Raw genomic sequence first — 14,649 nt, forward strand, 5'->3', positions numbered from 1 at the left:
ATACCTGAAATTATCAAACCACAACCCAGAGCCCTTGAATCTTGAAGACGATTGTATAAAAAAGTAGTTTATGAGGGGTGACAATGTGATTGGGAAATCCATATGGACCACACTCCCCTTTGTCCAGTGTATGCATGGATGAGTAGAAAAACGGGGGCAAAAAAAAAAAAAAAGCACCCAGTGTTCTTTTTTACTTTAATTGTTCTTTTTCACTTTAATTTTTATTCTTATTACTTTTGTGTGTGTGGTAATGAAAATGTTCAAAAATTAATTTTGGTGATGGACGCACCACTATACGGTGGTACTGTGAACAATTGATTGTACACTTTGTATGACTGCATGGCATGTGAAGATATCTCAATAAAATTGAATTATCAAAAAAAAAAAAAAAAAATGAAAACGAGAAAGAAAATCATTCCAAACACAGATGTGGGATCTCCTAAGCAGTGTTAAGGGTTTTGCGAATTTCCCCAGGCAAAATGGAAGTCACAAGATAGTTTTTAAGGAGGAAAGTGACATGATGGAATTTAAGTTTTTTAAGAGTCACTCTGGTTACAGTGGGGAGAATGGAGACTGATAAGCCAAGGGAGGAAGCAGGGAGATGAGACGGGAGGTTACAATGGTAATAAGAGAGAGGGGCAGCAGAGATGGGGTGTGATGGCCCCACAAAAGACTGAAGGGTAACAGACAGGGTCACGTCACGTGGGGATGTGGCCAGGAGGGTGGTCCGTAAGTGACAGGCCAGTGGGAGTGGCTTGCAGACCCCAGGGAACTTGCTAGCATGATGATGGGAGTGTCGGCAACACAGGTGTATACAATTGTCACCGCTCGTCACCCCGCGTACTTAAGATTAGTATCCTCTAATGCGTGAAGTTTTACCTTAATTTAAAAATCAAAACAAAAAAAGAATGACTTCTTGATCTTGGGCTTGGGGACCAGGTAGGCTGACAAGCCCATCTGCACCAGAGGAGGAAGGCCACTTCTGAGAGAAAACGGAAAGACCCTGTCTAGAACATGCCATGCTTGAGATGCCTGGGGAGGCCTGTGTGTCTGATACTAAGGGAGCACTTGGATATGAGTCTGGAATCAGGGGAGAAGCTGGTGGTGGTAGGGAGGGGGCTATACAATTGAGACATCGTGCAGACTTGAAGAAATGACAGGTTAGAGGAGGAGGTCATAAAATGACCATGGTGCCAAGGAGTGCCCAGAGAACTAGGAAGAGACCTGGAAAGATGGAGCTGCGTGCAGGAGAGAAGAGGCCGTTATGTCGAGGGTTACCGAGAGGCCTGAAAATTGTCTTCTGGTTTCAGCAAGAGACATTCTAAGCAGGGGGATGGGGGCATAAGCCAGATGAGGCAGGCTGAAGACTGAGTGGGAGGAAATGACACAGAGACAGTGTGTGTTAGTAACTCTTTCAAGACGCTTCCCTGCCACAGCAAGCTGAGATAAGGAGGTGGGTTAAGGGGGAGGTGGAAGTCAGTGAGTCAAAGGCTCAAAGATGGAGCAAATCCTCAGGAACGTGGGCAAGAGGGATCCGGAACATGCACTAAAGAAAGCACCTCTGATGGAAACAGGACCCTTTCAACATTGAACAGGGTAGGAGATGCACATGTCAACATGGGCACTATTCTAGATTCAGTCCAGGGTTGGCAAACTACGGCTCCAAATCCAACCTGCCGTCTGCTTTTGTGAATAAAGTTTTACTGGAACACAGCCAGGCCCATTCATTCCGTATTGTCTATGGCCTGCTTTTGCAGCACATGGCAGAGCTGCAGTCACCACAGGCAGTCTTGCCTTAAAATATATTTACTGTCTGGCACTTTACAGAAAACTTTTGCCAATACCCGACAGTCAAACTTTCTCCTTCTGGTGAATTCAATTCCCTGTATCATATGATTTCCTCAAAATATAAATCAGATCACCCCCTTTCTTGCTAGGAGACTGATGAAACGTCTCTACTGCCTAAAGGATTAAGTCCAGAGGTCTTGGCAAGTCAAATGAAGCCCTTAAACTATGACTCTGCTATGATCCTGCACCAGGAAGTAGGATTCTGTTCTGGAAATAGCACAGACTTCAGAATCAGAGAGCACAAAGATCAAATCCTGTCTCTGTTGCTAATACCTAAAGGGACTTTGGCAAGTCACTCAACAACTTTGAGCCTCAGTTTCCCCACAGAAAATGCCTCCTGGGCTCCTGTGAGGATTACATGTAAACAAGCCCTTTCCTTGCCCTTCCAACTCCATCTCCTTCACGTCCCTCAGAAATACCACAGCCTATAGACTTACTTTCCATTCCTTAATTATCCTCGCTTGTCCAGATAGCCACGCTTTAGCAAATGGCTCTATGCCCCTCCTCTCTTCTTTGCCAACCATATTCCTACATAGCCTTAGAGTCATGATCACACATCACCTTCTCTGAAATCTTTTCTTGATTCCTTCTCAAGGAACTCCTACCCCATTCTCTGAACCACCATATACATATTTCTTTGACAGCGTTTGGCAGACTGTATCGTAATTACTTATTTACATCAGTTTGTCCCCATCACAGAAGTTTCTGAAGGGCAGTCATTGGGTCTTATTCTTTTTTTATCTTTAATCCCAAATGCTGAGCCTGGTGTCCTGCTGAGTTATGCAACAGTGAGCATGTTCCAGGCCTTATTCTGGTTGGTGCCTTTCTAATCCAGGACACCAGTTTTGGTCTCTGTTTCAATTCTGTCATTTCTAAATATTTAATTTCTAGAATTAGAGGAAGACCAAATATCCCATCATCATTCCAGAATATAAAAGCACATGGTTAAGGAGAAATCACTCCAGTTTGGAAAAAACCAAAACACACAAAGAGGGCGAAGGTCCTGAACCAACCTTCCAAATTCAGTAATTTCATACCTGACTAACAGTGTTGAATCCAGGCCCTCGAGCAGATGCTGTCCTGAGCACAGTATTAAAAAGATGAGCCACAGACTGTGCCTGCACTGTACACAAGGTCATTGTGCCAGTTTGGATATATTATGTCCTCCAAAACACCATGTTCTTTGATGCAATCTTGTGGGGGCAGATGTATTTAGTGTTGATTAGATTGGATCCTTTGATTGAGTGTTTCCATGGAGATGTGACTCAATCAACTGTGAGTGAAACGTTTGATTGGATAATTTCCATGGAGGTGTAACCTCCCATTCAGGGTGGGTGTTAATTGGATCACTGGAGTACTTTAAAAAGAGCCACACAGGCCCAGATGGCTTGCTACAGCCAAGAGGGACACTTTGAAGAACGCACAAGAGCTGAGAGAGGAGCTGCAACTTACAGAGACATTTTGAAGACAGCCGTTGAAAGCAGAGTTTTGCTGATATTTTGGAGGTACTAGCCCAGAGCTTGCCCTGAGAAGCTGACACGGAGACATTTTGGAGAACGCCACTTTGAAACATAACCTGGAGCAAGCAGACACCACCCACATGCCTTCCCAGCTAACAGAGGTTTTCTGGACACCACTGGCCATCCTCCAGTGAAGGTACCCAATTGTTGATGTGTTACCTTGGACACTTTAAGGCCTTAAGCCTGTAACTGTGTAACCAAATTAACCCCCTTTTATAAAAGCCAATCCATTTCTGGTGTTTTGCAAAAAGGCAGCATTAGCAAACTGGAACAGTCATGTAAGCTGAAGAAAACATTATAAAGTAAACCCTGTCCTATACAACGTAGGAAAGACTAAAGTTAATACAAAATCATCCAGGGTCAAACTCTGACATTTTTAGATGAGAAAACAATTCTCACAGCAGTTTTAAATTCATATAAAATACATGAAACTAAGATAGTGTAAGCATTTATTGAAACGTGCACAAAGAAAATGAGTCCACTTTAAATCTTCGCTTAAGAACTACTGGCTTATCCCACTTCTAGGTTTATACCCAAAGAAATTGAAAACAGGGACTCAGATCATTGTACACCCATGTTCATCGCAGCATGATTCACAGTGGCCAAAAGTCTGGGAACAACCCAAGTGGCGATCCACAGATGAATGGATAAACAAAATGTGGTACATGCATCACGGAATATGATTCAGCTGTAAGAAGGAATGAAGTTCTGATACACGACACAACACGGATGAACCTTGAAAGTATTCTGCTGCTTGAAATAAGCAAGGCACGTAAGGACAAATCCCATATGATTTCACTTACATGAAATACCTAGTAATAGCAAATTCATAGAAATAAAATGTAGATTTGAGTTTACCAAGGGATAGGTGAGTGTGTGTGTGTGTGTCTGTGTGTGTGTACAGGAATTGCTGCTTGGTGGGTACAGAGTAGTGATACATTTTGGAAATTTTAAAACAAAACAAAAAAGGACTACCTGTCAAGGGAAGAGGCTGAACTAGAAGCTCAGATTGCCACCAACAAGCTGGGGCCTTGGCCAAGTGATGTAGGCTTGGGAAGTGCGAGAAAAGTTGTTCTATGTAGTCCTGTCTAGTTCCAACGGGATTACTTGCTGTTTTTAAAGGCACTAGCAAGAGAGAATGTTTTGAAAGTAGTAAAACCCAACGTATCCACCAGAGGGCAGTTTATGCCCAGGGAAATCTAAACAGGGCTCCTGCCCTCAACCATTTTTGCTTTTACGCTCAATTTTCTCTTAATTCTCAAGCCCCGACCCCCAATTTTAAAAAGAAAATGCTAGAGAGTGCTATTAAAAACTGAAACACATTTTTAATGAGAAATCTATTCTTAAAGTCTATGTTTCCTGAGTTCATTTAGATAAATACAGTTACTCTTTTCACACTGGCATTACACAAAGGGAGCCTTTCTCTTTTGGATCCATCACACACACCCCCACTCCCCTCCTTTTATAAATACCACAGTCTTGGGCATGAAAATGTCAACCCCTTTCCCTTTTATTACACATATATAAGCACAATGATCTCATTCGATTTTCTCTTTCTTCCTAAGTTGCTCCATCCAGCAAGTAATACATTAGTCATGCTTTAATTTTTCTCCTAAAAGTAACAAACACATGTAATTATCAATGGCAAATATTTAGGCAGCTAAGTTTGTAAAACAACTGGCTCTTCTTAAAATAGATTGCGTTCTCTTTCTTTCTGCTAATCTCATTAAATTATATTTTATATGCTGAAATCATGGCCTTAAATGCTAATTTCTGAACTGCTAGTGAAGTCATCTAAAATGGCCTATGAACGGTACTTCCAGACATAAGGCAAAGTACTTTATTGGGATTATAACTCATAAAAGCTCTGTTTCTACATGAGACAAGTAGCTTCATTTTGATGAACTATAAACTATTTCCTTAATAGTGATCCATATTTGCTTAACTGGAGGGAATGGCAGTCCCTTTATCCAAATTGCTTCTACAGCCCAGCATCTTAGCAATGGGAAGCTGATGAAGAGAGGAGAGTACACCTGCCCAGATGCTTCCCTTACAGAAAGAGGCAAAGAGAGAGAGACAGATGGACAGACCGGGAGGGAGGGAGACACCGTGTTCAGTAATTCACATGCATGTCATTCCGATTTGTTAAAAAAGCCAAGAACCATGAACAAGGATAATGGGCAAAAACTCCCCATGAAAAGAACCGAGTCCCTTGAAAGTAATTTTCTGAGTGTAGTCTCTGTAGATACCATCATAGCGTGGCCACAAAAAGGGTGTTGGAAGGTGTCAATGAGTCGATGCGTGCAAGGTTCTTGGCACAGTGTCCCTTTCAAAAGACGTTAGCCATTATTTCTTATCATCTTAAATCAGATTCCACCCGGGAAGAGCTTAAAGGACAGTGTAACTTTCAAATGTCCTTTGTGATTTCCCATACCTGGGGTTTCAACAAGGTCTTGCTCTCCTCCCCTCTCACTTACTCTACTCTTCCCACGGGGGTAGAGGTGTCTTCTCTGCCTGGTGAACCAGGGAGAAAGGCTGCGAGAGCTCAGCTTGGCCCTTCTGGTCTACTCTTACCATCTGGGAATTGGTTTCCCACAGTGAACGTGACAATTGATTACCTGGCTGCCCCAGTGACCAGGTGCATCTGTTTGTCTGTCTAATTTTGGCCGTCATGTTGGCAAGCCCCATTGGCTGGTGGCAGAAAGCTGACATGTGGTTCTCCATCTGTCTTCTGCGTCTCACTTCAACTGAATCCAAAATCCGGAGGAGGAGAGGTCTTATTGTCCTCCTCCAAATTTCAAAGTCCCTTTCCTCTTGAAACAATATAATCATTACTTTGCCACAAGTTGGGACTAGAAAGCCTCCTAAAATAGATATTGGAATCTCCTTCTACTCTCGGACTTTTAGCACACTGTCACGCCTCTGTAACAGCCACGTCCCATGAATGAATGTCTGGAAAGATAAATTAACGGAGTGCTTGCATACTCCACGAAACTTCACTAGAACTGACATTCATCGCATCTGCTTTGGATATCATCCAGGGGTGCTGGATCGCCAAAAAGGCATTAGGACATGATTCCCATATAAATAATCAATGAGAGGATCCAATAGGCTATCACTAGAATGTAAGTGATGAGATCAGCTTGAGTTAGAAAATATTAAAAATTAAGTAATATTTTAAAGTAACATAAGCTACTACTTTAGATGATTCTCAGGCATCAAGATTTTGAGAGTAAGGCTCCTGGTAGTTGATTTTAATAAATGAGTAAGGCTCAGGCTGAAACAGATACAAGTCTCTTCTCCCCCAACAAAAACAAATAAACAAAAAGTTAATTGAAATAAGGATGACCTTCTATCACTCCCTTAACATATGCTCAGTAAGCCCCTGGTATACAGCAAAATCAAAGGCAAACTTTGGGAACATCCAATTAAAATTATTAAAAATTCTGAAGTTGGGGAGATTCTATTGGGTAATCTTATATACTAAAGAAAAAAGGAACCTTGTTCAAACACAAGTATTTTGACTACTAGTCTAGAATCTAGAAAACATTTTGAATTTGGAGGAAGTATGCAACATTTCCTTAAAGAAATAGAAGGACTATGGCTCTCAATTCAAATAATGCAAGGAGTAATTAAGACAAATAAAGAACAGAATGAAATAATTATTCTGAGAGCAAAAGGCAACACATGCAGATATCCTTTTCCTAAATGTGCGCCTCGTCTTCTGGAAGTTTTAGATATCAAGTTACTCAACACGGGCAACTCCACCTGAGATATCCAAGTACTGAAAGTCAAAGCAAGGGGAAAGACAACTGACACCCACCATGGACGTTCTCTGCTTCGTTTCGTACCACCTTGCCGCACGGCTGCCTAGCCCCCTCATCAGCCTCGTGGCTTACTGACATGGCGGCCATTTACCTGATGAGCACGCACTGGTTGTCGTGACGCTTCCACAGGCAGCGATAGCACTCGTTGGCGATGGCGAAGATGTGGGGGCGCAGCTCACCCAGGTGGTGCTGGCTGTACCGCTCCATGGCGGCGCGCTCGTACAGTCCGGGAATCATCTGGTAGGGGTTCACTGAGGCGATGATGGAGCCAATGTAAGTCTGCAAGCACAGGGGATGGGAGACACAGGGACCCTGGGTTACACACAGCACTCCCGAGGGGGCCGCCGGATGGGGTTCTCACCTCCACCCGTCCTGGGACACAGGTAAAAGAAGGGTCCGGAAGCAGCTCGGGGCTGCATCCACCTCAGCCACGTACTGCTCCATCCTCTCTATGACCAAGAAGGGAGGAGAGGCCACAGCTAACGGAAGACAACTGCCCAGGCTTTAACAAAACCCGTGAGTGTGCATTAAGGGAAAAGAGGCATCTGTTCTCCACTGCACACATTATTCCTTTTTTGTGTGTGCAAAGTCTTGTCATTCTGTACAAACGAATGAAACCACTTCAAAGGGGGCTTGCAGTGAAAGGTAAGCAAGATAAAGAAGACGGTGAAGCAGCTGAGTCCTAAATCCCTGCCCTGTGGTGACCCCCAATCTCTTTCCTATTACAGAGGACTGTGCAGTCACGGGCTCCTTCCTCACAGGGAGACTAAGGAAAAGGTGGCCTTTAAAAAGCAACAGGACTGCTTTCTGAAAACACCCGGCATTCTTTCAGAAGTCTCAAAACCTTAGGAAGTGCCACATAACTTGTCTGGGGCTGAGGTGACTGACAGACTTCCCTTTCTGTCAGAAACCAAACAAAATCTTCAAAGCAGCAAAACAGAGGCTGCAGAGTTACTGAAACCTAATCCCTTATTCTCCCTCCTAAAGGGTATAACTACCCACTTGTACTTCTAGCAAGAAATGCTAACAACGTTTGGCTACCTGATTTCCAAGCCCAAGCCCAGCCGAAGCAATTCAGAGAGGGTAGAACAGCAGAATGTGTGGCTGTACCAGATTACTTCCCCTCATCTTCCCAATACCGTGTGAGTACTACACCTATTTTTCAGAGGAAGAAACTGGAGAATAGAGAGTATAAATAAATAAGTTACTGGTTGCACAGACAGTAAGAACTTTGGTAAAGCTGAGATTTGAGCCCTGGCAGCTTAATTCCAGAACCTTCTCATCTCACATTCATTGCTGCAGTGGGTCAGTGTAGCAGAGGAAAAGAAAACCAAGGAAAAGTATAGATGCAAAGTCCAAATGTCCTGAGAGTACTTGTACCATATTTTATAGAGAAAACTGTAATATAGCCATTATGGTAACTGCCCAAGAACATCAAGCAAAGCATTATAAGTTCAGTATAACCCTGTTTGCAAATGTAAAGAAGTCTATACTATGTTTTGGAAATATTTTCTACCAAAAAAGGTTAAAAACAAAAGATATTACCATATGACCCAGCAATTTCACTCCTAGGTCTATACCCCAAAGTAGTGAAAACAAGCACTTAGGTAGTTGTATAAACATGTTCACAGCAGCATTATTCACACAAGTCAAAGGTAGAAACAAATATCCATTATGGGATGAATGGATAAACAAAACGTATTATATGTAACAATGGAATATTATTCAGGGCACGAAAAGGAATGAAGTCCAAATATATGCTACAACATGGATGACCCTTAAAAACATTCTAAGTGAAAGAAGCCAGACACAAAAGATCACATATTGTATGATTCTATTTAAATGAAATATCTGGAACAGGTAAATCCATAGAGAGAGAAAGCAGATTGCTGGTTTCCAGGGGCTGGGGGAAGGTGGGAAAGGGTAGTGATTACTTAACAAGAACAGGGATTCCATTTGGGGGCATGGAAATGCTTTGGAACTAGACAGAGGTGGCGGCTGGACAACATTGTGCATGTCCTAAACGTCACTGCATTGCATGCTTTAAAGTGGTTGCTTTTATGTTATGTGAATTTTACCTCAAAAAAGAATAAAAAGAAAAAACCCCAAAGCAAAAAAGATGTGGTGTTTTCATGGATAAACTTTTCATGGGTTCAGGTCCCTGGAAACTTTTACTCCCCAGAAGGCTGGTTATTCCCCGCCACTGTGGGGGAAATTTAGCCAGAGAGACAGCAAGGTGTCCTGCTCCTGGGGTGGAACAGAGAATCACTTGGTTTCCTGGAAGACGCCATACACCTTCCATGAATGTGTTCACGGAGACAAACATGTTTGCATTTGTATGTACTACTATTGCTTTGATTCTGGAAAAAAAATTTTTTTTTTTAAATTTGAGGCTCATTTTTACTGTGAAATATGTTCCGAAATATGTTCTTAATTTTTTTCCTACTTCAAGACAGTCAGTGCCATCACCTTTTTAGCAGACACACAATTCAACAGAGGAAGTACAAGGATCAACAAACCCGCTGTGTTTTGGCCGACGTTCCTCTCCTCATTTCTCCAGGCCCCTCCTGCAAGCCAGAAACTCTTCTCCTGCCGTGGGGTAGCTCATTCACTCCAATTACTTCTCAGTAGTATGCTGAGGCTCATCTTTGGTACAAGCCACAATGAGGACATCAGTTTGATATTAGGATATTTACCCGTCATTAACCTATCTCTTACCAAAATGACATGCTCTATCTTGGAAACTTTGCAGGCCCTGTTCATAAGATATTTCTAGGATTGCTGCCAAATTCTGAGGTGAACCCTTTATTAAACAGATATTGTTTACTTGTAAAACTGTCATAAATTCTAGATTCCTTTATTCAGAAGCATTTTTCGAAAGAATGATGATTTTAAGTCAAAATGTCGTAGGCATGTCACCCCTACCTGGTTGCGGAATCTCACCCTCTATATGACATCTGTGGTGGTTTGGAGCTGGATGTACCCTGGAAAAACATGTTCTTAAACTTAATCCATTCCCGTGGGTGTGAACCCATTGTAAGGAGGACTTTTTGATGAGGTTTCTTTAGTTAACGTGTGGCCCAACCTCAATCAGAATGGACCTTAATCTTATTAGTGGAGTCCTTTATAAAAGAATGAAATTCAGGAGAGAAAGCCAGAGTGAGCAGCCAGAACCTAACATCCATGAAACCTGGAAAAGAAGGGCGAGGCCAGGTGATGCCGCCATGTAACCTGCCACGTGACAAGCTAAAGACTAAGGATCACTGGCAGCCAGACCCAAAACACCTTGACTTGGACTTCTGTCTCAGCCTCAAAACTGTGAGCCAATAAATTCTCACTGCTTAACCCAACCCATTTCACAGCATTTGCTTGAGTAGCCTAGGAAACTAAAACCACATCCTTTAAGACACTGCTCATTCTGATTCTGTGGCTAAGTTTCTTACCTGGGGGTAGGAGACATAGTGTCATTAAGCTTGTTTGCAAAAGTGAAGGTGGAAGAAAATCCAAAATGGTCTTAGGCTTAATTTCATTTTTATCTTAATTCACATTGCACCTTGCCCATTGACACTTAAAATGCTTCAGAATGGCGATGTGGCCAGTGGCTATGACAGTTACCGACAACACGCACAGTCTAGAAGGTAAGGTCCATGGGCCTGCGTTCCCACTCCCAATAAAGATCATCAGTGATTCCAGGGGAGAAGGGAAGCCAAGTACCCTTATCACCAGACATGCAGCACGAAGGCAACCCACAGAGAAGGACGGCAAATGTTGGCCTGCCTGCTAGGGTTGCCCATGTTGTACCTCACTAATGCATCATGATGCTTTTCCCTGCTGAGTCCAATCCCTGCACACCATCCTTGCAAACACAGTGCAGCCGACTGGCAGTGTGCCCTGCAAGCTGAAGTCCCACCAGCATCTCCAGCCCAGACAATCACTCCAATACCTGTAAAGATTGCTGGTTATTAGGTGGCCGTCTTTTGGGGGGAGAAAAATATTCATGCCATGAAACAGAACACTTTAACAACTGACCTCAAAACAAACAAACAAAACACCAGAATTTAGGGGTGAAAGACAAAATCCATAAAAGTTGGTTTTGTTATAGGAGGATATTAATGAAAACAAAAGACCATCTGGTTCCGGTAGGTATGTTTTCATAAAACAATACTGATCTTCAGTGTCTCACTTGTACAAGGGTGTTGAAGATGCATTCATGATCTTTCAATCAGATTAGAGTTTCCATGAAGAAAACAGTCCCTTATTACAACATATGTTGAGAAAGTAAAAAAAAATCCTGCTAATAACCAACTTCTATCGCCTTATGTAAGGCAGCTTTGGTTTTTCCCACTTTGATGGAAGCTTCTGGAAGAGTACAGCACCTGCCCTTAGATCTTAAGCCCAGGTTAGTGTATTGAATTTATTATTTTCTCAAGGATTTATGGCTCTAAGCCTCCAAAAAGTGATGCCTGCGTCCAATGAGGTAGACACAATCTTCCGATCTACACTAAAACTACCCCAGCCTCCTGAGTTCCACTGTCTTTCCAGTTGCTTCTGTGCAATACACTGCTGCTCTGAATGCCACCTGCTTGAGGTGGCACCATTTGAGGGTGGCTCCAAATCTCCTGTGGAATGAAAGGCTTGGGGGCTTTTTCCCCAGGGGTCTGCTAACTTAGGGAAGGCTGGCGGTGCTGAAAGAGTTTGCAGATAAAAAATAGCTTCGCTGTATCATTAACACAAGATATCAACCCATGCTTTCATTTTACTTTTCATTGTGTACACCATATAATGGATCATATGAAAGAAAAAAATTCAAAATGATCTCCAAATCAATATGTTTAAAACCCTCACCTTTTAAAACAAATAACGAATAAAAGTAGGCAGACATGAAAAATGCCTAGTAAAATGCTATATGCATTTAATGGCTTGAACCCGGATGAGGATAAAATAAAGCTGAATAAGAGGTTCAGAATTCTAAAGGATCCTGAAAGTTGATTTCATCTGGGATTCGATCAAAATTGATTTGATCTAGGAACACTTTAGAAGCTGCTTTAGACTTCATGCCACTTCTTCACACCCCATAGTCTACTTTTATATCTTTAAACCAGACCATGAACTGAATGTCGCCCCCTCCAAAGGGCTCCTCTCTTTGACAGGGAGAGAGAGTGCTTAAGTAATAACAGCTGACCTAATTTTCTGAGAGAAAGCCTTTAATGATAGATGGCTGCATTCCACCCTTTCTAAGGATGTAGCTGCTATCATTGTGGACCTTTCCATTTTTGTAGTGGAGGCTTCCAACATACAAAATGCATATTCTTAAAAAAAAAAATTCCCTACATTTTAAACCATATTAAATCATCTAAACAAAGTGAGAACTAATGTACATTCATGATGTGGTAGCCTGGACCTGTGGATCTCAAGGTTTTTTTTAAACCCATGCTATCCCAAAGCACTTTCTCATTCTCTTTTTGCATATTCCCACTGAGCCAAGAATGGGTTTTCACACTTTACTTTCTATAGAGTGTATAAAAAATATTAAGTAAAATATATTTTCAAACAATACATAAGTCATTTCCCCACATCCTCGAGAATTTCAGTGCTGGATATTTTCTTTTTACAGGTATAAAGACATATTTGAAAACAAGAAAAGTCTTAGAGGTAAATAACAAGAAGCATTATGCTCCTTAATGTTAGTTAAATGTTTTCAGATATGCAGCTTCAAATTTTAACTCAAGTGAAACAAAAATGCTCTAGTGACAAATTAGAGACCACTTAATAAGGGAGAGAACAAAAGGCATTTAAATTTTTCAGGAAGAATGTTTTGGTAATGAATGGTGAAGATGGTAGCACGACACTGTAAATGTAATTAACAGCTCTGAAATATATATCTGAATGTGGTTAAAAGGGGAAATATTAGATTATATATGCGGTACTAGAATAAAAATTAAAAAAAAAATCCACGGAACTGCACCACATAGTGAAACCTAAGTGAAACCATGCGCTATAGTTAATAACAATTATAAAAATGTGCTTTTATCAATTGTAACAAATGTCCCACACCAATGCAAGATGTTAATAATAGGATGGTATGTGGAAATCCCATACTTTCTGCATGATTGTGCTCAAAACCCACAAATTCTCTAATTAAAAAAATTAGAGAAGATAAAAATTTTTTCAGTTACAAATAATCTCATTAGAGTTTAAATAATTAATAATGAATATGTCATGGCTGAGCATAAATACAACAAATGGACTTTTATGTACCAACAGGACCATCAAACAACTAGCTTTAATTTGAGCCAATATTCAAAATGAAAGAATATGTAAAACGTGTCCGGTTGGTAAGGAGAGAGAATATTATCATTATTATTATTATTTTAGATTATAGCAAACCATACCATATTAATAGTTCAAATATCTCCCTACAGTACCTCCATTTAATACCACGGCTAAATTGGGCTTGTAGAATACGAATGCACAAGTTTTACTATTTCACCTTCTCAATAATGACCTAAGTCATCTCTTTAAAGGTTTGTCAGATGTCAGAAACTTAGAGAATAAAGAATCCTCGTATTTGTCACAGGATTTTAAAGGACAATTAAGTCTACCTATTTTCAAAGCAACTTTAAAGGACATTTCCCAGCTGCATGGCAAAGAGTACAATCTCACCTGGCATTTATACGTTATCAACCCCCTCAGCTGCTCCTACATAACCTTGTGGTATGGCCAGGGTGGGGTCCCTGCTTGTTTTCACAGATGACGAAGCAGGCGAAAGAACGTAAATCCTTTCTGTATGGTCACAGAAGCATTGAGTGGGAGCAAGTTTGGGAAAAGTGGGCCCCGTTGGATCCGCCTCTGCCCAGCCTCGATGGAAACACTGCCCAAGGCTCCCAGGCCCTGTACGGGCTATTTCTAATGGACTCTGGAATCTATCCCCTTCCCCTGCATCTCCACTGCAGAAGCTCTGTTGAGGGTTTCCCCTTGCTTTGACTCATTTCCACAAAAGCCTCCTTCCTCATTGATTCCCCACACAGTCTTGCCCTCTCTAATCCTATCACCACACCTGACAGATGAATTTCAAAAAATGCAAACTCTCCTTCTTCAAACTCTTCAATAACTGGGTCTAACAATGGAGAGAATACCCAAAAGGACATTATTGGGATATATGAAAAAAATGGAATACAGGCTGAGTTTTACATCAAGGTTAAATTTCTTGAACTTGATAATAGTACTTAAGGTGATGACATAAGTGAATATTCTTGTTCTCAGGAAATGCACGTGGAAGTATTCAGTGATCAAGGACCATGATATATACAACCTACTCTCAAATGTTTAGAAGACAGACAGGCAGACAGATAGATGGATGGATAATTAGGCAGATAAAATGATATGGAAAATGTGACAAAAAATATTAAAAATTGATGGATCTGGGTATCTGGGGTTGGGGATGATATGTTGGG

At 41.4% G+C, this 14,649-nt stretch overlaps 1 protein-coding gene across 1 annotated transcript in view; it reads right to left on the reverse strand.

The window, feature by feature from the left end:
• The window catches only part of MYO10 (myosin X), a 238,625-nt gene that overhangs the window by 110,607 nt on the left and 113,369 nt on the right, over positions 1–14,649 (reverse strand). Inside the window, exon 4 of the mRNA XM_037798873.1 lies at positions 7,287–7,474. Coding sequence (XP_037654801.1) covers positions 7,287–7,474 — 188 coding nt within the window. The remainder of the gene's footprint in view (positions 1–7,286; positions 7,475–14,649) is intronic.

The sequence above is a fragment of the Choloepus didactylus genome, chromosome 11, assembly GCF_015220235.1.
Source record: "Choloepus didactylus isolate mChoDid1 chromosome 11, mChoDid1.pri, whole genome shotgun sequence".
NCBI classification, from domain to species: domain Eukaryota; kingdom Metazoa; phylum Chordata; class Mammalia; order Pilosa; family Megalonychidae; genus Choloepus; species Choloepus didactylus.